The sequence below is a fragment of the Lepus europaeus genome, chromosome 10 (genome assembly GCF_033115175.1).
Source record: "Lepus europaeus isolate LE1 chromosome 10, mLepTim1.pri, whole genome shotgun sequence".
Lineage (NCBI taxonomy): Eukaryota > Metazoa > Chordata > Mammalia > Lagomorpha > Leporidae > Lepus > Lepus europaeus.
In genome coordinates, this window is record NC_084836.1 from 24,403,901 (window position 1) to 24,431,129 (window position 27,229).

Below are 27,229 nucleotides of genomic sequence, written 5' to 3' on the forward strand. Positions count from 1 at the left end.
TCTTTTTTTGTTAAAAAATCAAAACCAGCAGTGGGGGCTTGTTAAGGCGCTTGTTGAGACACCCACAACCCATATCAAAGTGCCAGGGTTTGAGGCCAAGGTTAACTTCTGATTGCAGTTCCCGACAAATGCAGACCCTGAGAGACAGCAGGTGATTGCTCAAATGCTTGAGTCCTTGCCACCCACATAAGAGTCTCAGATGGAGTTTCAGGCTTCTAGCTCATGCGTGTGCCAGCTCCAGTTTTTGCAACATTTAAGGAGTGAACCAACAGATGTGAATCTGTGTGTTTGTCTCTCTGCCACTGCAATAAATTTTTGAAAAAAAAAAAAAAGATACTTAGGATTTGGCATCGTGGTATACGTGGTATAGTATTAAACTGTTGCTTATGACACTGGAAGCCCACGTTGGAGTGTTGGAGTTCTAGCTCAAGACCCAGCTACTCAACTTCCAATCCAGCTCCCTGCAATGTGCCTGGGAAAGCAACAGTTGATGCTTCAAGTACTTTGGTCTCTGCCACCCATGTGGGAGACCAAGACAGAGTTCTTGGCTCCTGGCCTCACCCTGGCCCAGCCCTAGCCATTGTGGTCATTTTGGAAGTGAAACAGCAGATGGAAGATGTCTCTTTCTAGTCATATGGGGAGTGAACCAGCAAATGGAAAATCAATCTCTCTCAAATAAAAAAATAAATCTTTTTAAAAATCCAGATATTTAAGAGCCGGCGCCGTGGCTCAATAGGCTAATCCTCCGCCTTGCGGCGCCGGCACACTGGGTTCTAGTCCCGGTCGGGGCGCCGGATTCTGTCCTGGTTGCCCCTCTTCCAGGCCAGCTCTCTGCTGTGGCCAGGGAGTGCAGTGGAGGATGCCCCAAGTGCTTGGGCCCTGCACCCCATGGGAGACCAGGATAAACACCTGGCTCCTGCCGTCGGATCAGCGCAGTGCGCCGGCCGCAGCGCGCCAACCACGGCGGCCACTGGAGGGTGAACCAACAGCAAAAAGGAAGACCTTTCTCTCTGTCTCTCTCTCTCACTGTCCACTCTGCCTGTCAAAAAAAAAATCCAGATATTTAAATAGTTGATTCAACATAAACAATATTATGTTTCTTACTAAATTCATCTATTTTTTATTTACTGTAAATATAATCAGTAAAAGTGAAGATAATAAATTTCATTTTTCTAAACATAAGCTTTTCACAAGCGTGCACAGAACTTTCACTAACTGTTTTCGAAATGCTCATTAAACCAAATATGCAGGTGATTTTAAAAACAGAGCTCACATAATTTGGCCTTTTCATATCCATAACTTGAAAAGCTGACTCTTTGTTAAATCTCAGAATCATAGAGCTGGAAATTTAGACTGAAAGTCCAGCAAACGCAAGAGTCTGCATGGTGACTGCTAAAAACGAAACATCTTTTGAAGGGAATTATTCTCACAAACATAGAAAATACAAAGGGCAACATCTTTCAAATTTTCCATATTTTTTCAAGAATTTGTTAGGGAATAAAGCATACATGTGCATGAATAATTGTAACTTCCTATAATGTTATTCCTCTCTTCTGCCCCTAGAGGTAGCACTGTCCTTGGATTTGGTTTTACCGTTCTTTTCCATGTTTTTAAATTTTACTGCCTGTGTCCTGAACAATATGCAATATCACTTTCCATATTTTTAAAATTTCTCTTACAAAAGGCTGCTTTCTTCATTCAACTGTATGCTACTGAAACTTACTCATGCTGGTGTTCGTGACTCAATGGATTGCTCGGGGCTTGTTTATGAAAATAGAACTACTCCAGATACTTCAAGTAGAAAAGGACTTAATGCAAAGACATAGAGGTACCCATCACAGTTGGAAGGCAAAGATCAAGACAGCTGTGGGTGAAAATTGTGTTTCATGCGATTCTCAAGGGCTCCCTCGGAATCCTCTGCAGTTCACAACCTTAAGTTCTTCCTGCCCTGACACAGGTGAGTTGCAAGACTTTGCTCAGCACAGCTGGTAAATTCACACATCCCAAATAAGTATGCTGTTTTCTCTGCACCACAAATTCAGGCAAATGCCCCTTATTAAAAGACTAACCTAGAACCATATGGAAATACAATGCTATAAATATTATTTCAAGAGTCCACCCTATAATTCAGAGGTGATTATAGAAGGGAATTGTAATGATGCCAAGCTGACTCTAGTTCAAGTCTACTGTAAGTTAATAATCTTCATAGCTACAATGAAGTAGTGTTAACTTGAGGAATATATCACAACTTATTAATTCACTCTTCTGCTGATGGACATCTAGATGGAGATTCTGTTGATTTTCATCCCAAATGGGCATGGCACTGTACTGTAGTCTCCCTAAAGCTTCTCAACTGTAATTGATGTTTCTGGGCATGCTGCTTGTCTGTCTCCAAGAGCTGCTGGGGGGAGGGGGTCTTTAATGGCCCAAGAGCATGTGGTGTTCATAGCAGCTGGGTTGAGGCAACCACTGTGTGGCCACTCTGGCAACGGCAGTGGTGGTACTGGTTGTACAGCACATTGAGTGGTGCTCCACTGCTGGTGGGGACTTCTAACAATGGTAGCCCTGAGGGCACAGAGATGTGTTGTGTGCACCCTCAGTGGCTACAGGCTGTGCATGGCCCGTGCTGGCACTGAGAGCTGCATGGGCCAGCCACAAGAGTCAGGGGCAGCAGCCAGTGGAGGGTGACAGGCCCCAGGTTCCAAAGTGCTGTCTTCCAGGTTCTAGGGGCAGCACCCTTCCCCTCCCTGAGCTGACCCACTGTAGTGTACAGCACTGCATGGGCTTCCGCACTGGGGTCACAGTTGCGTTGCTGGGTCTAGCTGTAGCTTCCTGGGCTAGCATGGTGGGGTGTCTGTGGGGGCCCAAGGATGGGGACAGGCAGAGGCTGCTGTCCTCTATGGAGGTATGAATTCTGACAGCAGCAGCTCCATTCTCAAGAGAGTGGTAAACTGCAGAGGGCTGGGTTCTCAAAATGCTGTGAACCATAGACTGCTTTGCCTCTTCTCTGTAGGGGAGCAGGAGAGTACTGGGCACCTCTACTAGGCCATCTTTGAACCCCTGCTTTTCCTTTATTAGTCACCTGTCTAAGACCTCCAGGGCAGGTTGAACAGAATAACAGGTGTCCTTATGTAGTTGTATCAGAATGAAAAGACTGCTTTTAACCTTCTCATAGGTATAACCTTCATTGAAGGTCTTTAGATGATACCCTTTGTCAGATACAGAAGCTTTCTTCGATTCCTAACTAGTAAGTTATAGTCTTAAAGGGAGATTGTTGCATCTGTTTGTCTAGTGAAGTACTCAAATTTTTTCCTTTCATCTGCTAATGTGATATAGCACATTACAGAATTTCTAATGTTAAATCGCACTTGCATTGCATATATAAAATTGGATTATACTTATATATGCCCATTCAAGATGTGGGCTCAGAGAGGTTCCTAAGAAAACAAGTAGTGTGAATTGAAATAAGAAACCTACTTGCGGGAAGGCCCAAGGTTATAAATCACTAGGAGACTCTCCCATCCACTCTCCTCAGTACCCAAGCCATCTCCCTACACAAACAGGCTGACTTTTTCCTTGTCTACCTTTCCCTAGGATGTAGTCTTTTGTAGGTTCCAACTTTATGCTAAAACTGCATGTTGTCTCAGTGCCGAGCCCCTCTCATGTGCCCAGGCCTCACCTCTTGTCCCTGGATGGCTGTTAAAATACGGAAACTTCTTTGTAGCTATACTCACCAACCTCCCACAGCACCCCCTCCGAAACTTACTACCCTGGTCTTGCTGCTCTGGTTTCCAGTTCCCATTTCTATTTTGGCCCCAGGATTTACTTTACGGTCTTGTGAGCTCTCATTGTGCTTGAAGAAATTTCTTCAGGTCTGTCTGAGATCTCAGTGTTTTCTAGCAAGTGCATTTTTTAGACCATCAAGTTTGCCATTTTGCCAGAAAAAGAAGTCTCTGAAAATACCTAACATCAAAAACTGTCATGGCCGGCGCCGTGGCTTAACAGGCTAATCCTCCACCTAGCGGCGCCGGCACACCAGGTTCTAGTCCCGGTTGGGGCGCCGGATTCTATCCTGGTTGCCCCTCTTCCAGGCCAGCTCTCTGCTATGGCCTGGGAAGGCAGTGGAGGATGGCCCAAGTGCTTGGGCCCTGCACCCACCTGGGAGACCAGGAGAAGCACCTGGCTCCTGGCTTCGGATCAGCGCAGTGCGCCGGCCGCAACAGCCATTGGAGGGTGAACCAACGGCAAAGGAAGACCTTTCTCTCTGTCTCTCTCTCACTATCCACTCTGCCTGTCAAAAAATTTTAAAAAAAATTAAAAAATTAAAAAATTAATTTAAAAAAATGTCAAAGGCCTCACATACACCCACATTCTATCATCATCTTCACCACCATCAATATCTTTATTACCATCTCCATCATCACCATCAGAACTAGTATTTAATTAAAATATGTTCCAGGTACTGGGCTTAAAGCTTTGTTTACACTAATCTTTTAATTGCATTAGTCCTAAAATGCAGATATTCATTAGTTATTGTAATTTTATAACCCATTTGTTGAAGAAATAGATATTATGTGTCCAGTAAAAGTTTAAAATAGTTTTATGTCATGTAATTATAATAGCATCTGGTATTTTAAAAATAATGGCATGAACAAGGGGTTTTCAAAAAGTTCGTGGAAAATTCGTGTTATGAAAAGACTATGCATAGATTTCAAATTTGACACTATAAAAATATATCTTTTAAATACATTTTCCATAAACTTTTTGAAATCTAACATGTATATGCAAAACATACAATTTATCTGACCTTAAGATTCTGCTAGATGAGAAAATGAATCTCCTTACAATACATTTTCACTCTTTTCCCCCACTTTGCTCCCTTTCCGGTGAGTTTAAGAATCTTAAGTTGAGGGGCTGGCGCTGTGGCTCACTTGGTTAATCCTCCACCTGAGGCGCCGGAATCCAATATGGGTGCTGGGTTCTAGTCCCGGTTGCTTCTCTTCCAGTCCAGCTCTCTGCTGTGGCCCGGGAGGAAAGTGGAGGATGGCCCAAGTGCTTGGGCGCCCGCACCTGCATGGGAGACCAGGAAGAAGCACCTGGCTCCTGGCTTCAGATCGGCGCAGCACCAGCCATAGCAGCCATTTGGGGAGTGAACCAATGGAAGGAAGACCTTTCTCTCTTTCTCCCTCACTCTCTATAACTCTACCTGTCAAATAAATTTTAAAAATTTAAAAAAAATTTTTAAATATATGCTCCATATAGAACATGCATATATTTTAAATATATGCTCCATATAGAACATGCATAGCTACTATGTGTCAGGTTCTGGTTTCCACAATGTCACAAATATTTCATTTAAATTGTGTATCAACCCAGTGGAATAGGTATATTATTAAAAGCCAATTGATGGGGCCAGTGCTGTGGTACAGCAGGTTGACGCCCTGGCCTGAAGCACCAGCATCCCATATGGGCGCCAGTTCTAGTGCCCGCTGCTCCACTTCTGATCTGGCTCTCTGCTATGGCCTGGGATGGCAGTGGAGGATGGCCCAAGTCCTCCCACGTGGGAGACCCGGAAGAGGTTCCTGGCTCCTGGCTTTGGATCAGCACAGCTCCAGCCATTGCGGCCAATTGGGGAGTGAACCATCGGATGGAGGACCTCTCTCTCTCTCTTTCTCTCTCTCTTTCTGTAACTCTGACTTTCAAATAAACAAATAAATCTTTAAAACAAAAAAAAAGCCAATCAATGTCACTTACATGTAGGTCTTAGAAAAATATCTTTTACATAAATATCCTGAAGATGATTTTTCTTAAGCCAAAGGGCAACACAGCACAGTGACTAAAAGACTGAACCTTGAAGGCAGAACACCTAAATTCCAATCCCTGCTCTACCACTGTGTGACTCTGGGCAAGTTAGATGTAGCAGTGAAAATGAAGCAACTTGGATGAATCTCACAAACACAATGCTGAGGATAAAACGCAAACTGAAGAAAAAAAGCACAATTTACATAAATTTAAAATGAGTAAAATAATGCCACACTATGGTCACAAGCATAGGTAAAATTAGTATTACAATGCCTGATATTTAGGACACCAGTTACTCCTAGCTGTGGGGAAAGGCAGTGTGATTAGGAGAGGTTAGTACAGGAGGTGAGTTGTATCTGCATAGTTGACCCTCAGCATCCATGGGTTTCATCTCATTAATTCAACCAATCACAGACTGGAAACACTCAGGGGGGAAAACTGCCTCTGTATTGAACGAGTGCAGACATTTTTCCTTGCCATTATTCCCTAAACAGTATGATATAACAACCATTTATGCAGCATCCAAATGTGTTAGGTATATGTACAAGGTGGAAATGATTTAAAGTATATAGGAGAAATGTGCGTACAGACTAGTAGAGAACATAGAAAAATGATATTTAGGTCATAAAATTACATACATTTTTCTTCAGTTTTTATATCTTGAAGTATCCTCCAACATACATTCATAATTTAAGATTATATTTTAGGAATTAATCAGGCAAACCAAACCCCAGTTCACCACGCTTTCTCTCTAGAAAAGTACTTTTCAACTAGAATCCACAGAGTAGACATATCCTAAACAGGTCTTCCATGATGGGTAAAAGGGGTTCCATACTCAAATAATGGAACATAGGTTGTCCGATATCTCCTTCCTGGAAAATCACAGGCCCACAACAAACCAATGATTCTGAGAAGCCTCACAGTAAAGAAAGCTATTGTATTTAATCCAAAGTCACTCAGGATTGCTTGGCCATGCCAATGCCATCGCTATCTGTAACACAGCGCTAGTATCACAGAGTGTACAGAATGCTGTTCTAGGCTTTGCCTATAAATAAATGTGTGTTATGTATAGGAGGCAGTTCCCCCAAATCCCATTCAGCTCTACAGAACAACACCATCCACAATACTCGGAAATAATTCAAATTCTCATATCATAAAAAAAGCACACTGAAGAAGAGGAATAGCCACTTGTCTCCCCCGTCTCCTATCTCCTCTTAAGCAAATGCTTACTGAGAAGCTCCCATGTGCCAGACTGTCAACAGCACTTAAACAGGTAGGAACTCATTTAATCCATCAAAGGCATATGCTGAGTAGAACATCATTGCCCTGTAAGACTCTCAATCACATACATTCAAAACATCAGAGAAAATGTAACTATGAATACTTTTAAGATATTTTATCTAGTTAATTCTTGGTACTGACTAGATTTTTTTTCTAGAGAAAGCAAAGGGCAGAAAAAGTCCCTGTAGTTCTGTTTAAAGATACCACACATTTTTAAATACTAAACATTCAAAATTATTTCTATAATGAGCCATTATGCAATTATAAATTTCATATTATCTGAAAATAAAAATTCACATTTTGAGTGTTATAATACCTTTAATATTGGAAGAATTTCAGAGATCCCCTTTGGAGTCCCAGGGGATTCTTCGGTAGCTTTTCTTGAAGACAAATCTGGAAAAGAAAAAAAAGAGAGAAAGGGAAAAGGAGGAAGAGGGGAAAAAAGAAAAATAAGAAGAGGAGAAGAGTATAAGACAAAGGAAGAAACAAAGGGAAAGAAGGGGGAACCAGAGAAAAGAGACAAATGGAAATGTAGCCGTGAATGATAATCATGAAAAACATTGTGCTCAACTGGTTATCTTTTTAATTACTCATGATATGAAGTCCAACATTTTAGAATTTGAGTAAATACCAAATTGTTTCTTCCATGCAACTATTACATTCAACAGCATCTTGCAATATAACAAACCAAATCAAGAATCATGTTTACAATAACCCAATACATAGTACAGAGATTGATCTTCCAATATATTCTACAAATCCATTTGAAAGCATTCAGAAAATAATAGCATAAAAGCCTAAAGTTTGGACAAGTATCAGAAAAGAGTTTAAGTTATAGGAATGCAAATATAAATGTTTACAAGGCAATGTTGGTTTTCTATTTTAAATTTTTTAATAATTCAAACTGAATGATGTATTACTTAATAAACAGCCTGATAAACATCTTGAAGCAGACTGAAATAGTATAGATGAATGACTTGCACTGTATGTTTTATGTGCCAATAAGGTGGCAAAAATAACATTCTTAGGAAGGTAATAAACATTTAAATATATAAATGGGGCAATCCCTCATTACATAAATATAGAAGTTTTTTAATTTATAAATGGATTATACTGCAATTAGTACTTTAGAACTTAAACATGAAAAAAGACTGATACCTTGCCTTTAGCCCATTCCTACTCAGACAATTAAAATAATAATCTCCTAAAAGTAACAAGCAAACCAAACAATATAATTGAATAAGAAACAGATTTTTTCAAAAAGTAATCACTAGGCTTTTTGCCTCCAGTAATGAGTAATCTGGGAAAATTCTCCTGATTGTGGAAAAGCTGGAAAGCACATTTTTTTAAAAAATCTACAAGCTAGGCCGGCGCCACAGCTCACTTGGCTAATCCTCCACCTGCAGCACCGGCACCCTGGGTTCCAGTCCAGTTGCCCCTCTTCCAGGCCGGCTCTCTGCCGTGGCCCGGGAAGGCAGTGGAGGATGGCCCAAGTGCTTGGGCCCTGCACCCGCATGGGAGACCAGGAGAAGCACCTGGATCCTGGCTCCTGGCTTCGAATCGGTGCAGCACACTGGCCGCAGCATGCCGATTGTGACGGCCATTTTGAGGGTGAACCAACGGAAAAGGAAGACCTTTCTCTCTGTCTCTCTCTAACTCTGCCTGTCCAAAAAAAAAAAAAAAAAAAAATCTACAAGTTAAGAAGACAGTGAAAAAAAATTCAGGGCCAGGATATTGGAAAGGGATACGGAGCATACAGAGCAGCATTAGAGCTGCTTCTCCCACTTGGCACTTACATCAGTTCCACAGAGGAAAACTGAGACGCTGAATAGTCCTTTTGGCAGCCTGGAGGAGCTAAAGTAACAAGAATTGGGATTCAGGGCCCAACAAGGATAAAAGATAGAAGGGACTGCCTTCTGGAGCTAGGTGAACTGAAAGTAGGTATTCAAAGACAGAACATCTCAGTTTCAAAATATCTCTAAAATTGGAATAAAGGGATCCAAAGAATTAGTGTCTTCATGCATCCAGTAAAAGCAAGTATAAACCTTCTCTGGACGAAATCATTGTCCAAACCTTCAAATTCTTTCTACAAGATATTGAGCAAATAAAATGTCCATCACACACTCAAAAAATAACCAGAGTAACAAAAAAAATTGATGATAAAAGTTCTTCACTGAAGAATTCAATATAATAAATGCAAATGGAATGACAGAAGTTAGTAGCAGCCCTTCCAGCTTCTCACCTCCACTCCCAGAAGCCTTCAAGAGAGGACAACAAAAGTGGTTTAAATACCCTATCTCCCAGCTCTCAGAGGCACCTGCCATATAGTCTCCCAGAGGACCCGCAAGGAAGTAAGCCCTGAACCCACAAACAGCAGTTTGCTCATTAACTTTCTGTACTTCGACAGGCTTCCTTCCTTCCCTGTAACACTTTTCCATTCCCTCACTGTGCTTCCCTGGAGAAGATCCCAAATGAACCACTTCAATCAAATTACTGTCTTAGAATCTGCTTCTCCAGTTGGACTAGTGACAAGCTCCACCTCCACCCTAATGGGATTCGCTGCTCTTACTTCCCTGCCCGCCCCCTGGCAAAGTTTTCAAAGGACCTGTTCCTGAACATCCATCTCACTCTCCCTCTCTCCCACTCCGTCTCCCCCACTCCCTCTCCCTCCTTTCTCTCTCTCTCTGTCTCCTGATCTCTCTGTGTCTCTCGCTCTCTACTGATCTCTCTCCCCCTCCCTCCCTCCCTTTCTTCCTCCCTCTCTCCCTCCCTCCTCTCTCTCTCCCCATCTCCTGATCTCTCTGTCTCTCTCCTGACCTCTCTCCCCTTCCCTCTCTCCCTTTCTTCCTCCCTCCCTGCCTCCCTTTCTTCCTCCCTCTCTCCCTCCCTCCTCACTCTCTCTCCCCGTCTCCTGATCTCTCGGTCTGTCTATCTCTTGATCTTTCTCATGCTCTCCTTCTGCCTCTTTGCCTTCTTGGCCCCTTCCATCCAATCTGTCGGTTTCCCCCAGTAAACCTTTCCCTTAAAAAAATAAAAGAATCTGCTTCTAAGGAACTAGCTTAGGAAAACAGCCCAGCTGACAACACCTGAACTTAGGGATAAATCTTTACAGCACAAAAAGTGGGACAACCAAGCATTGCACGCTTCTAGAGTCAAGGCAATAGAGAGTAAATGGCAAGGCCTATGGAGTGTTCTCGCCAAAAAATAAGATAACTGGCAAGAATTCGCTTTGACAAGCTATCACTTGAATCTCAGTTAGCCCTCAGATGTGACCACCAGGCAGAGAAACAAGTTAACCGAACAAGGAGGCAAATAGCCAATTCCAGAATATGGGAATCCTTCAAGAAAAGACAGTTTCTTTAAAAAAAAAAAAAAAAAAAAAAAAAAAAGCCTTAAAAAAGTGAGAAAGGAAGACATTTTAATGCAATCAGTGACATGGAAATTACTACTAATTTTGTAAGGTATAATAATAATAGCACTGTGGCTCTGTGTAAAAACAATCCTTATCTAAAAGACAGAGAAAGAGAGAGATAGTCATTGCTGAAATGTCATGATGTCTGCTTTAAAACACTCTAGGGAGGGAAAAGTGTCCCAGAGAGAGATGAATTAAGATTGGGAAAATGTTAATAATTATTTGTGCTGGGATAATGGATCTAAGTGACTTATTTCCTCTCTCTATATTTGAAATTCTGTATAAAACAAGTTTTAAAAAGGAGAAAGGCATTTTAAGACATTTCAAAATTATGAATTCAGGGGCCAGCACTGTGGCACAGTGGGTTAATTCCCTGGCCTGAAGTACCGGCATCCCATACGGGTGCCAATTCAAGATCTGGCTGCTTCACTTCCAATCCAGCTCTCTGCTATGGCCTGGGAAAGCAGTGGAAGATGGCCCAAGTCCTTGGGTTCCTGCACCCACGTGGTAGACCCAGAAGAAGCTCCTGGCTCCTGGCTTCGGATCAGCACAGCTCCGGCCATTGCGGCCATTTGGGGAGTGAACCATTGGATGGAAGACCTCTCTCTCTCTCTCTCTCTCTCTCTCTCTCTCTCTCTCCCTCTCTCTTTGCTTCACCTCTCTCTGTGTAACTCTGACCTTCAAATAAATAAATAAATCTTTTAAAAAAATGAATTCAAGCCACTGAATGTGTTAAATGACTGAAGACCCCCAACCTGGGGTCACATTCACTTGGGAAGCTAACGAAGGTGAGAACAATCAGGCCAGCTGAACTACAACCAAAAGAGCCTGGGTCTTAGAGTTTAAACAAGTCCCCAGGCGGTGCCTGCAGCATCAAAGCTTGATAACCACAGCTCTAAAACGCCATCTGCAAAGCCACACTCAACTGCTGAGGACAAGCAGAGCCACATTAGTGAATCTCTGGAGCAATGATTATTTTCTTACAAAGTCCTCCAAATGTCACACAGACTCTGCAAGTGGGATGAAACGGCAAAGTGAAGCTACACCATGGACATCCACACCTCATTCTCTACCTGTGAGTTTCCCAATGAAACAGACGGTTCAGAGTTTTGACCATCTTTTGAGAGACGGCATCTCCTGGAAGGAGGAGTGATGGCAGACAGGGAGAGTAGGAGAGTGTGTAAGAAATGAGTGCAAAAACAGGTCAGTGGGGGCCGGCAGCTGGCCTTACAGTTAATACACACGCTAGGACACAGTGCTCCGTATCCGATTGCTTGTGTTCCCAGCTCTGGCTTCTGACTCCAGGTGCCTACATGTGCCAACCCAGGGAGGCAGCTGTGATCGCTCAAGCAGTTGAGCTCCTGCCACCCACATGGCACACCTGAGTTGAGTTCCTGACTCCTAGCTTTGGCCCAAACCAGCCTTGGCCACTGCAGTAATTTGGGGAGTGACCCAGCAGATGGGAGCTTGCACACATATTCTCTTTCTCTCTCTCTCTCTTTCTCCTTCTCAAATAAAAACAAATACATATTTCTTAAATAGGATAAGGAAGAAAAACAGAAGAAATGAAGAAAGAAGAATTAGAAGAGGGAAGAATTAGAAAGGAGAATAATAAACGAGACAAAAGGTAGAAGGATATTCATCCATTCAACAAATATTTGAACTGCCTCCCTGTGTGAGTATCAAGAATACAATGGTGGGGCTGGTGCCGAGCCACAGTAGGTTAATCCTCCGCCTGCGGCACTGGCATCCCATATGGGTGCCGGTTCTAGTCCCGGCTGCCCCTCTTCCAATCTAGCTCTCTGTGATGGCCTGTGAAAGCAGTAGAGGATGGCCTAAGTGCTTGGGCCCCTGCACCTGCGTGGGAGACCGGGAGGAGGCTCCTGGCTCCTGGCTTCGGATCGGCCCAGCTCCAGCTGTTGTGACCATCTGAGGAGTAAACCAACAGAAGGAAGACCTTTCTCTCTGTCTCTCCCTCTCATTGTCTGTAACTCTACCTCTCAAATAAATAAATAAAATATTTATTTAAAAAAAAGTACAATGGTGACCAAAAAACATGTTCTTCCTTCAAAAAACATTCACTCTTTTGAGAAATGGAAGAGAAAAAATTATGAAAGGTGATAAAAGAAAGAAAAATAGAAAGAATGAGAGAGGGGAGAGCAAAAGAGGTATAGGTAGCAATTAATAGAGATATATGAGCAAGGAGACAACAAAAAATATTGTCTGCCACTTAAACCATGGAGCATATAACATTCTTTGCATCCACTTGATGAAACCTGTGTTATCTCCAATTATAAATCATCAAGAAGCACAACACTGAAATGCCTAGTTTCCATTAACACAAGTTAGCTTCTGTTCTAATTTACACTTATGTATTTCTTTTTATGTATGCATATATTAAAAATCTCATACTTTTTCATTCAATATTTTACCTAAATTTTTAAATTTTCTTTGTGGGCTTCCTAGATACTCCAGTATTTCACTTAATCGTAGTGTGACCTCTGCCACCACCACCACGTCAATGTCTTCCATCTTACAGGAATGAATGACTTCATTTATCTGCCACAGAAGATACACCCACTAAAAAGAGAAAATACACACCCAAGTCCATTAAAAGTCTATTGCACTGTAGAGGAGTCACATTCTTCAAACCTTAGTACTTCCTTAAAATGACCATCCTTAGGGCCAGGGCTGTGGTGCCCTGGGTTAAAGCCCCAGCCTCCAGCCCTGTGGTGCTGGCATCCCATATGGGCACTGGTTTGAGTACCAGCCACTCCATTTCTGAGCCAGCTCCCTTCTAATGTGCCTGGAAAAGCAGTGGAAGATGTCCCAAGTGCTTGGGCCCTTGAATCCACATGGGAGACTCAGAAGAATCTCCTGGCTCTTCGGATCAACTCAGCTCCAGTTGTGGCCATTTAGGGAGTGAACCAGCTGATGGAAGATCTCTCTCTCAATCCCCCCCCCAACTCAGCCTTTCAAATAAATAAAATAAATCTTAAAAAACAAAAAACAAAAACAGACTGCTTGGAATGCCTTCATCCCACATCAAAGCGCTGGTTCCAGTGCTGGCTACTCTGCTTCTAATCAGCTTCCTGCTTACGCATACCCAGGCAGGCAGCAGGGATGGACTCAGGTACTCGGGTCCCTCCAACTCACTTAGCAGACTCAGGCTGAGTTCCAGGCTCCCGGCTTTGGCCTGACCCAGCACTTGCTGGTGCAGGCATTTGGGTACTAAACTAGAAGATAAAAGATTGATCTCTACCCACCTTCAAATAAAATTCTAAAAATAAATAAAACTTTATTCAAGTAGAATAAAACTTATTCAAAGTAGTATTGTGGTGGGGAAAAAAAATGACCATCCTCTAATCATATGAAAATGTCATGCAGGTACCTCCTCCTTTCATTAATGCACCTTAATTTTAAATAATATAAAAATCCTCTAAAAGGATATTTAATAACTAGTCTGCTATATAAATTCATAAAGACGATTCATTTAAATTTATAGCCTATATATCTATGGCCACAATGGCAAATGGATGATCTGCTCTTTTTATGTAGCAATAAACAGTATCTGTATCCTCAAAGTTCTCATTCTCCCTTTGAACTGGGAGTTATGATCACCATTAAAGTCCTCCAAATCAGTGAGGAGACTCTGGGGTTTCATACTCCATACTAGGAGCCTTAGAAACTGTCCTGCATGCCTATATCCCCAATACTTAGCACATAAAACCAGTATTCACATTTGGGGATCTAAGATGACAAAAAATATTCACGCACTCACATCTTAACAGGAATAGGTGACAAAAATTCTAATAGAGCTGATCTCAGGAGCCTTAGAACCACTGGAGCTAAAATATTTGTTGGTACTAAAGTATTTTTTCCATGTTTCCCAGTTGTAATACTCAAATGCTCAATTTCTTCCTTCCCATAGATCAGCTCTCTTAAATCATCTAGCCATATTATTGAAGGAAAGAAAAACTTAAAATCCTTGCTTACTTGTATTCTGTAGTACTAGTCTTCCTAACAAATTTATCCAAGCTCATGTGAGCTACAGCTCACTATGTTCATTCCTCTGTTTAAAGCTTGACCCACCAAAACTAATAAAAGTGGGGCAGGGATACAAGAATACACATTAAAGGAAAGGCTCACTCAGCATAAAGAAGAACATCTTAACAAATACATATGCAAATTATACTAGTTATTCAAGTAGATAAATGGATAATATAATGCAAAAAGCAAAAAAAGAGATACTTTGTTAGTACTGATTTTCAGGGTGAATTTTGCATAATCACTTCCAGTCATACTGAATCGCTGAATTCCTAATTTGCATTTCTGCCACAGGAACATTATCATGTCCACGATGATTTCTTTATCAGGCAGAACGTCCTGAAAAGAAAAGTGATAAAGCTAATGAGTAAGAATAATAAGCTAAACCAACATCTACTGTGTACCAGGTTCTACTCTAAGAGTATTATATATACAACTCACTCAATCCTCCTAACAACCCCAAGAGGTGAGTGACTATCACTCTTACTCCCACTTGACGGATGAAGTACTATTGAAGGTATTATTACTCTCATCCCCACTTCACCAACTGAAGAACAAGGAGATGAAGTGAGGTGATTTTTCCCAAAATGAAATGACCAGAAAGAAGCAGGTCAGAGGAATATGAACCCAACAGTACAGCTCTAGAGCTCTCATTTGTAACACACACTTTCTTCATGTTACTTCTGCCTCTCTAAAAAGAAAAGACCCAGACATTTGTAGACACGTATGAAAACCAACTAGTCCCATCCAACTTTGAAATTTATATATACTGTTCTCTAAGACTCCTGCATTTAGCTAACAAAGAATTGGGAGGGCAGATAAACTACTAACCCAACTGGAATGAGAACAGGAAGCGGGGAAAGGATACAGACAAGAAGTACAGGCAGAAACTAAACACAGCTTCACATTGGGCATCCATAAATTATTCAGAGGTACAGCTCCTAGGCTCTTTGCAAAGAAAACTAAAGTTATTCATTATATCTGAACTAGAAAGATAAGGGATTTCTGATGAAAACATACCAAACTCCGGGGTGGCCATTCAGCCAGCCAGTTAAGACGCAGGTTAAGATGCCTATATCCCACTTCCAAGTCCCAGATCTGGCTCCTGACTCCAGCTACCTGCTAATAACACAGGCTCTGGGAGGCAGGAATGATGGCTCAAACGATTGGGTTCCTGCCACCCACACAGGAGATCTGGATTGAATTCCCACCTCCCAGCTCTGGCCTGGCCTAGCCCCTGCGGGACTTTGGGAAGTGGATAGGAGTTAGCACATTCTCTCCTAGGCCTGGCCTAGCCCCTGCGGGACTTTGGGAAGTGGATAGGAGTTAGCACATTCTCTCCTATTTGATCTCTCGCTCCCTTTTGCAAATTAAAAAAAAGAAAGAAAGGAAGAAATATATATACCAAGGTTTGAGCTCCTTTGATGCAGCTTCAAGACTTAATTTGAAATATTTATTACCTTTAGGACAAGGCTTAGGAACATAATGAAGATCAATAAATGTTCAGTTGAAACTGAATTCAGATATATATGATTTTTTATAAAAAACAGAAGTCTATTACCCTTTTAAACCTTGTTTGTAATTTTTTGGCCCTCCCACTATACATTTTCTGCTGAATATCATGCTTTCAAAAATTAAATATCATGTTGAGTGACATAAGGGGGACAAAAAAAGACAAATACTGCATGTTCTCCCTTATACATGGGAGCTAAAATTTTTTTAAAAAAAGAAAGAAATGTCTGTGTGTATCAGTATTGCTGCAAATACAGTTTTATAAAACAATGTTTTATAGCTTTGTCAAACCAATGGTTAAGAACATTATACTACCATAGTTTTAATGACCTGTGATTACTTAGAATCTATCATATATGGGTGAAGTGGTCAATTTTCCATTCAATCACTGGATACAGTCATTGTCTATATTCCCACTAAACTAGGGTCTTTTTGCTTTTCCCTTGTTAAGCTTCTTATTTGGTGAAGTATTAAGCCTTTTTACTATAATGTAAATTTAAAATATTATCTCAAAAACACAAAAAAGAAAGAAAGGGAGAAGAAAGAATGGGGAGGGCAGAGGAAGGGAATATCACTATGTTCTTAGAATTATACCTACATTGAATCTGTTAAAAATTAATCAAAAATTAAAAGTTTTTTATAAAAATAAATACCTGTAACGGTTATAACACAAACTAACAAACCCAGAAGAAGTGGAAAATAACATAACATAACATAACCCAAATAGCTACGTCACCTGGGGAGAGGAGCAGACACAGGAATACAGAGTTGCTGCCAAATGGAAAATATCTTCTGAATACCCAGAAGCCTTCCCAGAAGTATCTAAATTTACAAAGTAGAGGAAAAGTAAGCAAAACAAAATTCTAGCAGAAAAAGGCACAAAAATTTGACAAAAATGACACAAAGATTCCTGGGCAAACATTGTTTCAACAGGACAATTGAAATGTTTCTATGTGAAAATTAATCAAAGTGGCTCTAATCAAAAATTGAATATCTGTCATGGGTTGTAACATATTCTAATAAATCCAGAAGAAATGTAATGGAAATGGAAAATAATAATGTAACAGCAGAACTTCCTGAGCCCCTTGAGTCTCTAGCGATAGACCATCTTGTTAATCTGAAATAGTTCTGCCAACTATGTCCAAAAATCAGTAGAAAAGGCTTATAATACTCAGGTACATATAAAATATGGCAATTAAAAGAAAAATAATACACATTTCTATGTGTATCTAGAAACCACAAAAAGAAAAAAAAATGCATTACTACTTGGTACAAGTTATGTCCTACACCCGAGAAGCCATGCAATCTCTGAAGAATGGTCAAACATGGAATTAAACAATTCTCACTAGTCTAAAAAGTAGAGGCTGCTGCAAATTTCCAGTTACAAACACCATAACGGTTTTTAAGACTTCAAAAGTTCTAGAATAGAAAATCCTGCCTGCTGGTAGGAGAGGAAAATATCAAATCTTCCCTTACTACAAGCAGTCTGGTGACTGCCCTTTGACTCACCGCCCTGTAAAAAGAAGCCACATCCTCTACTCAAAACTGTTGCTCAAATTTCAGTCTGCATCCTTACCATCTGGCAGCCAGCTACTTCTCTGACCTTGTAACCTACCACATTCCCCGACTCGATCACTACTATCAGGGCACGCCAGCCACATATGCCCACTTTCTAGCTTGCATCACCAAACACCTTCTTGCCTCAGGTCCTTTGCACCTCCCCTCCCCCACTTTGCCTTGAAATTCTTTCTCTGACCTCTCCTATAAATAGCATATTTTATCAGATAAAATTATCTCAACTTTTCAAAAAGGCAAATAAATACTTACCTTGAAAAGTAGTATGTTTTAAATAAGTTTGAGATGTCTGTCCTTCTTTATAGTTTTCCAAAGGAAGTATCAAACCTTTGTTCCTCTTTACATTGATCAGCGGTTCTATTGCAATCAAGAGAGTCAAATTTTTCTCTGCTTTCTTTGATTCTGGATCATCCTGCCCCTTAGAGAAATATATCCCACAAGCGAATTAGCAATTCAATGTTACTTTAACAAAACAGAAACAAATTAATGGCTTTGCATAGATTACCTGGAGAAAATAAATAAGCTGCCAAGCTGAAGATTCAAATAAACTCCATTCCTCATAAGTAAAAGCTAATTTTATAAATTTCACAGCAGCATCCAAAGAAATAACATTTTTTCTTTCTATCATAAGTTCCATCAGAGGTGTTTTGGGGAAATCAAATGTTCCATTTGTACCCATATTTGAAACTACAAAAAGAAACAGAGGAGTTTTAATATCATTCATGCAAAGAAATAGTTACTAAATATTAGCTATCAGATTCTTCCAGGCACCATGGAAATATGGAAAAGAACTGACCTCAATCTCTGCCTTCTTAAACTTTACACTCTAGTGGGAGAAACAAGAAATCTAAGTGGGAAATACAGAGTGACATGGGGACAAATTTGAAGGTCTTTCAACACTAGTTTGGGGAGGAAGGCAGCCAGGGAAGGCTACCCAGAAAAAGGAACATGGAGTCACAAACAGAATCAGCAACATTAACTAGTCAAACAGGCAAGTGGATATAGAGTGGCCATGGGAAACATTAACTAGTCAAACAGGCAAGTGGATATAGATTGGCCATTGAGAAACAAACAAGAAGACAGGGATATTATTCTTAGAGTCATCGTTATGTGTTCATAGCAAAGAGTAGGACCATCCATGGGCAACAGATAGCTTGTCTAGGACAGGTTCTAGGAGATCAACATTTAACAGAAGGGCAGATGGAGAAAAGGCTGCAAACGAGAGTGTTTAGACAGAAAGGAGGAACCAACAGAAGCAATTACTACAGAGAGAGAAGGAAAGGAAAAGAACTAGCAAGTGACCCTTGGATCAAGCAACAAGGAGCTTGTCCATTAATTTCTCAGTAGGGCCCTAGGGACAGAAGAATAACATGCATAAGTAGAGAGCAAAGAATTGGGAATAGTGAAAAAGAGACAATTCTTTTAAATAAAATCTGGCTGTGCCAACTAGAAGACACACATAAGAAGGAAGCTGAAATAGGACATGGGATAAACAGACTGCTTAGAGGGATTTGGCTTAAAGACACAAAGAGGAGGAAGAAGAATATCCATTCCATTGTAATGCACAATACTGGAGAAGATGGATTCATGTGAGCTTTGGGGTTTGGGTGAAGGAACTCAAGGAATTCTCATCTGAGAACCTGCACCTCCTTTTAAAGAGATGAATCCACACTGTGACACCAGAAGCTCCCTTTCAGATGGATGTATGCACACATGCACACACACACAGGCATGCACAGACGAAACTCACCTAGGGGGCATTCAACCCTCCTCCCCAGTGATTCTACAGCCAAGCCAGATGATCATTTCAAGGTAAGAAAATTATAAAAACTCGCCGGCGCCGTGGCTTAACAGACTAATCCTCCGCCTTGCGGCGCCAGCAGCACACCGGGTTCTAGTCCCGGTCGGGGCGCCGGATTCTGTCCCGGTTGCCCCTCTTCCAGGCCAGCTCTCTGCTGTGGCCCAGGAGTGCAGTGGAGGATGGCCCAAGTGCTTGGGCCCTGCACCCCATGGGAGACCAGGAGAAGCACCTGGTTCCTGGCTTCAGATCAGCGAGATGCGCCGGCCGCAGTGGCCATTGGAGGGTGAACCAACGGCAAAAAGGAAGACCTTTCTCTCTGTCTCTCTCTCTCACTATCCACTCTGCCTGTAAAAAAAAAAAAAATTAAAAAGAAAATTATAAAAACTCAATCTATAAAACAAGAAGATTTCAACTGACACTAGACTTCTCAACAGTCAGCTGCTTAAACTAAGTAAGTTAATGAGGAAAGAAAATTAAACATGTAATCTTCTTAAGAGAAAACCCCAAATGGAGCATCTTTTATCACAAGAAGCAAAAAAATGTAACAGATGAACAATGACATAAGAACAACTCTCCCCTCAGAGAATAAGTTATTAAAAATTATTAAAAACATGAAGAATAAGCTACTGTAAAAGAGAACCAAGTGGAGACCAAGTGTAAAGTATATTGCTGTTGAGGCAGGTGTTGTGTGTGGCACAGTGATCAAGACACCGCTTGAAGTGACCATGCTCCGTATCAGAGAGCTGGGTTTGAATCTCTACTCTACTTCCTATTCCAGCTTCCTGCTAATATGAACCTTGGGAAACATCAAGTGCTGGCTCAAGAACTTGGGTCCCTGGCATCCATCTCTTTCTCTTGCTCTCCCTATGCCTTTCAAATAAATAAAAACAAATAAAACTTAAAAAACAAATAGAAATTTTAAAAAAGTGCTTCATTGTTGAAATGAAGAATCCAATAGATGGGCATAGTATAACAAAAGGAATCAAACAAAAAATTTTATAGCCAAAAAATCAGTTGAGGAACCTTTCCAGAAACCAATAGAATGAAATAAAGAGCTGAAAAGAATAAATGATATATGGAGTGTGAATATAAAAGTATTATCATCCGCCTAATAGGAGCCTTCAAGGATTTTATTAAAATGTAAAAATAAGGGAAGAAAATAAGAAGTAAGCTGATAAATTAAAGAGAGACATAAAAATTCAAAGTGCTTTCTAGGGATGGCGTTGTGGCATAAGCAGGTAAAGCCACCACCTGCAATGCCGGCATCCCATATGGGTGCCAGTTCAAGTCCCAGCTGCTCCATTTCTGATCCAGCTTTCTGTTATAGCCTGAGAAAGCAGTGGAAGATGGCCCAAGTCCTTTGGTCCCTGCACCTGCATGGGAGACCCTGAAAAAGCTCCTGGCTGGTGGCTTCAGATTCCATTGTGACCATTTGGAGAGTGAACCAGCGGATGGAAGATCTCTCTCTCTCTCTCTCTCTCTGCCTTTCAAATACTGCCAAGAATATTAGGAAACTATCATTCTTATATTGCTGGTGGGAATGTACAATGGAATAGATATCCTGGAGAATAATATGACTGTTTCTTACAAAACTCAAAACACACTTAGCATATGACCCAGCAACTGCACCCTTGAGCATTTAGCCCAGAAAAATGAAAGCTTGCTTTCACGGAAAAATCCATACTCATGTCTATAGTAGTTTTCGTTCTAATAGCCAAAAAGAGGAAACAATTTAAATGCCCCTTCAATGGGTAAATGGTTAAACTAATTATGGTGCATCCAGGCCATGAAATACTCAGCGATAATAAGGGATGAACTACTAACACACACAACTCATTGGAGACATCTAAAGGGAATGAAGCTAAGGAGGGGAGGTGGGGGAGACAACACACAGGCACCCAATTTATAACACAGAGATCCTGTAAGCAATGGGGAAAGGAAGGTTTCTTTAATATTGTGCTGTGTCAACCAGATATTCATATGGAAATGAAATAAATATTGATGCCTACCTCACACCAATAAAAAAGACCTAACTGTAGACCTCATGTGAGGGGTAACACAATAAAGCTTGCAGAAGAAAGCAAGAAATCACACTGGGATAACAGAGACTTCTTAAACATGACACCAAACAGTATATAAGGATATATGGACAAACTGGGCTACATCAAAATTAAGAATTTCTGTTCCCAATAGACTCTATTAAGGAAATGAAAAGACAAGCCACTAAGTAGGAAAAAATGTTTGCAATACATGTATTCAATAACAAACTTAACATCCAGTATGTATAAAGAATTATTAAAAATCAGTAATAAAAAAAAATAGAAAACTTGGCAAAATATTTGAATAGGCACAGCTCTTTCCGGTAGCGGAGTCCGTGGAAGACGCGCAGCAATGGCACCTCACAAGGGGAAGGGAAAGAAGGAGGAACAGGTCATCAGCCTTGGGCCGCAGGTGGCTGAGAGGGAGAATGTCTTCGGTGTCTGCCACATCTTCGCGTCCTTCAATGACACTTTTGTCCACGTCACTGATCTTTCTGGCAAGGAAACTATCTGCCGAGTGACTGGAGGCATGAAGGTGAAGGGCGACCGAGAAGAGTCCTTGCCATAGGCCGCCATGTTGGCCGCCCAGGATGTAGCTCACAGGTGCAAGGAGCTGGGCATCACCGCCCTCCACATCAAGCTGTGGGCCACAGGAGGAAATAGGACGAGGACCCCTGGACCTGGGGCCCAGTCGGCGCTCGGTATGAAAATCGGGCGAATTGAGCATGTCACCTCCATCCCCTCCGACAGCACCCGCAGGAAGGGGGTCGCCGTGGTCGCCGCCTGTGAACAGGACTCCCCAGATTGTTTTCTGTTAATAAATTGCCATTGTGTCCAAAAAAATTTTGAATAGGCACCTCACAAAAAAAGGATAACCTTGGGGCCAGCACTGTGGTGTAGTGTGTCTAAGCCTCTGCCTGCAGCGCCTGCATCCTATATGGACACCGGATCACATCCCAGCTGCTGCTCTTCCGATACAGCTCTCTGCTATGGCCTGAAAAAGCAGTAGAAAATGGGGCCCAACTGTTTGGGCCCCTGCACCAGCATGGGAGACCCAGAGGAAGTTCCTGGTTCCTGGCTTCAGATCTTCCCAGCTCTGGCCACTGTGACCATTTGGGGAGTGAACCAGTGGATGGAAGACCTCTCTCTCAATCTCTAACAACCTATCAAGTAAATAAATAAATAAATCTTTTAAAAAAATATAGGAGAGCCTTGTGGTTGAGAAAAAGAAAAAAAGATGTATGAAAGGGTGCTCAACTTGGTCCTTAGAGAAATGCAAATTAATCCATAAGGTATTACCATTGAATTCACACCATAATGGGGGGGAAAAAAGGTAACAGTAAATGTCAGTGAAAATTTGGAGCAATTAAAACCCCATAAAATTCTTTTGGGAGTGTAAATAGGGAAAACTTCTTTGGAAAAAGGGATTTGTTATAGCAAAACAAGCATATCCTATACTCTAGCAATTCCACACAGAGAGAAATGCATGCTGAAGATATTTAACACCTATTTCTCAGTAGTTTATAGAACAAGCAGGGAAAAATAATCAGTAGGGACAGAGAATATCAAACTACATGATTTACAACCTTAACGAAATCAATATATATTTAAAGCAAAGCAGCCAGCAACAACAACAAAATGCATGGCTTCTTCAAGTGCATCCTATACAGACTATTTACTGAAATTGGCCATCTCTCAGGCCAAACAGCACACCTCAACAAATCTCCGTGGTTCCAAATAATTCAGCATGCTCCCTGACCATAGTATAATTAAGCTAGATATTGCAAACTTTGAAAAGAATAATGAAATCTGTGCACCTCCGGTGAAGTTGATGAAACAAAAGGCAAACTAACCAATGAAAATGAAAAAGAAGACATTACTGTAGATCCTATAGACATTAGAATCATAATGAGATATCAAACAATTTTATCAAAATCAGAAATACTAAATAAAATAGAAAATTTTAAATAAAAATATAATTTACCAAACTGACAGAATATTTTTTAAAATATTTATTTGAAATAAAAATAAATGTAAAATAAAAATTTTTTTAAAAAATGTATTTATTTGAAAGGCAGAATTAGAGAGACAGAGGCAGAGAGAGAGAGAAAGTGAGAGAGAGAGAGAGAGACAGAGAGAGAGAGAGAGAGACAGAGGTCTTCCATCTGCTGGTTTACTCCCCAAATGGCCACAATGGCCAGAGCCAGGCCCATCTGAAGCCAGGAGCCTAGAGCTTCTTCCAGGTCTCCCACGTGGTGCAGGGGCCCAAGGACTTAGGCCATATCCCGCTGCCTTCCCAGGTCATAGCAGGGAGCTGGATTGGAAGTGGAGCAGTCAGGACTTAAATGGAAGCTCATATGGGATGATGGCACTGCAGGCAAAGGCTTTACCCACTATGCCACAACACTGGCCCCAATACAAATATTTTTAAAGGACAGAAAAAAAACTATATAATTTTTTATCTGTGGAAGAAATTTAATCCATAATTTAAAACATTTCCACAAAGAAAATCCCAGGTCCAAAGGACTTTACCAGCAAATTCAATCAAATTTAGAAAAAAACACCTGTTTGAAACAAACTTTTTAAGACAATAGAGAAAGAGGGCATAAATCTCATTTCTCATGATTTTCAAAGTAAAACCTGAGAAGACATAACAAGAGAGAAAAATTTCTCTCATGAACAGAGAAGCAGAAATATTGATCAGCAAACAAATCAAGCAACATATCAAAAGGCTAATTTTCATCTCCAAACAATTATTATAAACAATTACATGGTGGATTAAAATAAGGTAAATAAGCAATGCAAACCACCACACTAATGGAAACTCAGAAAATCTCAATAAATCTAGAAAATGCTTTTGACAAAACAACTACTCAAGATTAAAAACAAACACTCTTAGGAAACTTGGAATTAAAGAAGCTTCCTTAGTTTGAAAAGAGCCAACTAGGGGCCAGTGCTGGGGCACAGTGGGCCGAACCTCTGCCTGCAGCACCAGCATCTCATATGGGAACCGGTTCGAGTCCCGGCTGCTCCTCTTTGGATCCAGCTCTCTTCTATGACCTGGGATAGCAGTGGAAGATGTCCCAAGTGCTTGGGCCCCTGCACTCATGTGGGAGACCTGGAAGAAGCTCCTGGCTACTGACTTTGTATCAGCCCAGCTCCTGCCATTGCGGCCATTTGGAGAGTGAACAAGCAGATGGAAGACTTTCTTTGTCTTTCCCTCTTTGTCTGTAACTCTACCTCTTAAATAAATAAATAAAATCTTAAAGAAAAAAAAGACAAGGGGTATCTATAAAAATCTTTCAGCAAATATCTCAACTAATGACAAAATGCTAGAAACTTTCCATCTGAGATCAAAAAGGAGAGAAAGATATCTATTCATTACCACTTCTTTTCCATGTGTTATTTGAAAACCTAGCCAGTACAAAATATAGTCAAGAAATGTAAAAAAAGAAAGAAATTAAAGGATTAAGAATTGGAAAGAAATATAATTGCCATTAATCACAGATGGCTGTATCAAAAAAAAAAAAAAGTCCAAAGAACATTCTACTAGTAAATCACTTGAAATACCACTTTAGCAAGTTTGCATAGTTTGATATCAGTTTCTTATGTGTAGACTACCAAAGTTTTTACTTGTGTCTACCATAAAATATTATCTTAACATCTTATTTACCTATCAAGAGCTCTTTTCCTGCCATGAACAGTTCTGAGACAACGTCACGAATCTCCACTTCTTCTGTAACAACAGGTCCAGTTTGCAGTATTCGCCTATTTGAGTCAGAAAGAGCTTCCACAACAGCAAGAAACCGAATTGAAGTGCAATCAAACATCTCATCCAACAGCCGCTCTGTGACAGTACGTGGCCATGGCAACTGGCATTTAAAAACAAAAATACAGTCCAGTTTTAAAGGATATTATAAGGCAAAGAAAAGGGATGTTTAATTTTAAAAGAGTAGTTAAGCTAACAATGAAATGGCTGCTTTTGAGGTATTCATTTTTTGAGATGTCACTCTAGAATCCATTAAAGTTTGTGTCAGGCTGTTATTACATCAAAGACCTTGCAATTTATCTATATGTTTCTGATTGCAAGGCAGCTTCAAAAGGCTGTTTAGTATAATATTTTTATTAAGCCAGGATCACTCTCCATATGTGCTCCAGTACCTTAATTACAGCCTTAAGGAATTGATGCTCAAATTTTGGTTGCCTAAGAAGCACTCATGGATGCCGTTTAGATTCAAGACCAAACCTCCAGAGAGTCTTGTGGGTGTGTGGGCCATTTTTAATAAGCATTGCAGGAAATTCTAATGCAGAACGTCCTCAAACCCAAACCATGTGAAGGTATTCTGTAGTAAAATTAACTAGTCTTGTGGACGTTCACTCTAAGGAGGAGTAGGTCTGCTGTCTAATGAGCACATGGCTATTGGAGCCTGGTGTGTATTCCCAGACACTCTGCTTTATGCTGGCCCAGAATGATTTTAACCTCTTGCAGATGGCTCAACTCCACAGTTTGCTCTTTTCTCTGACAAATGACCTGTTCTCTGCAGTATAAGGACAGTGGCTCTAGTTGGCTTTTCTGGAATACCTATGCAGCTAGAACATACTCACCGTTCTCCCCATGATTCCCTTGCATATTTTTCTCTTCTTGGAGAAAAGTTAGAAAGACAGAAAAACAAAAGCAGAGACAAAACTGCTTTCGATTATATTTCCTTAAACACCAGATTCCCTAATCATTAGCCTCTGTCCCTCTTCAACCCACTGATCAACTGCTATGTTAAAAACCTCAATACAAATTGAACTTCATGCCCTGCCCCTTCTTTATTTCAAACAGAAGCAAGAGTTTCTTCTAAGGTTTTTATAGTACCTTAAAATACAGCTTTAAAAATACATATATTTAAGGGTGAGTATTTAGCCTAGCAGCTAGGATGCTGTTTGGGATGTCAGCATTCCACACAGGAGTGCCTGGGTTACAGTCCTGTCTCTGCTCGCAATTCTGCCTGCTGCTAAAAGGTGGCAGGTGATGGCACAACTAGTTAGGTCCATGCTACCCACCTGAGAGAAATGGATTGGGTTCCCAGATCCTGGTGTCAGCCTGGCTCAGCCTTCATTGTTATGGGCATTTAGAGAGTGAGCCAGTGGGCAAAAGGGGAAGACCATGGGAGAAGGTGGCACGAGGGAGAGAGGCGGGAAGAGTACCCCACAAGGCATAACTTTGTCCTCCTCCCTTCTGTGATAGTCCTCAGTGCTGTTTGCCCAACATGCGTGTGGTTGGGAGAGCACATGTGAGTAGTTATGACTAGTGGGAAGACTGTCATGACCTGTGTGAAATCTCCCAGAACCTCTCTGGCGAGTGACCAGCAATTTGTTAAAAGAGGGTTGCTCAGCCTGGCCCTCAGCAGCTTTCCTGAGCACAATCCGATGACTGTAATACCATGGGATTCTGATGGGAAAAAGGGGTTGTTTTAAGCCACCTGAGGTATGAGGGTTGTTTGCTGTGATAGTATAACCTAGTTCCTGAATGCTCCCAAAGGTGAAGCCTAGAGCTGATGAGAAAACCTGACTCAGACTTCCCCAACCTCAAAGCCAGCTAAGCGAGTGATATGTGGTCAAAGGCAAAGACTGCTCAATGGTCATTTGCAAGAGTCTGTTCATTCAAACTTCTCCCAGGCTCCTCCTCTCCAGTATCTAGTCCTTTAAAGTTGCAAAACTGGTATTGTGCTAAGGCACAAAAACTTTGAGAAAGGGAGGAGACAAGTCCATATC

At 41.1% G+C, this 27,229-nt stretch overlaps 1 protein-coding gene and 1 pseudogene across 1 annotated transcript in view; one reads left to right on the plus strand and one right to left on the minus strand.

The window, feature by feature from the left end:
- Positions 1-27,229, minus strand: part of CFAP54 (cilia and flagella associated protein 54) — a 360,163-nt gene that overhangs the window by 297,564 nt on the left and 35,370 nt on the right. The window contains exons 9-15 of the mRNA XM_062202023.1: positions 25,143-25,341; positions 18,135-18,316; positions 17,882-18,047; positions 16,791-16,876; positions 14,747-14,881; positions 12,928-13,075; positions 7,400-7,476 (exon numbers count right to left, since the gene is read on the minus strand). Coding sequence (XP_062058007.1) covers positions 7,400-7,476; positions 12,928-13,075; positions 14,747-14,881; positions 16,791-16,876; positions 17,882-18,047; positions 18,135-18,316; positions 25,143-25,341 — 993 coding nt within the window. The remainder of the gene's footprint in view (positions 1-7,399; positions 7,477-12,927; positions 13,076-14,746; positions 14,882-16,790; positions 16,877-17,881; positions 18,048-18,134; positions 18,317-25,142; positions 25,342-27,229) is intronic.
- Positions 21,804-22,258, plus strand: LOC133767587 (small ribosomal subunit protein uS11-like; annotated as a pseudogene).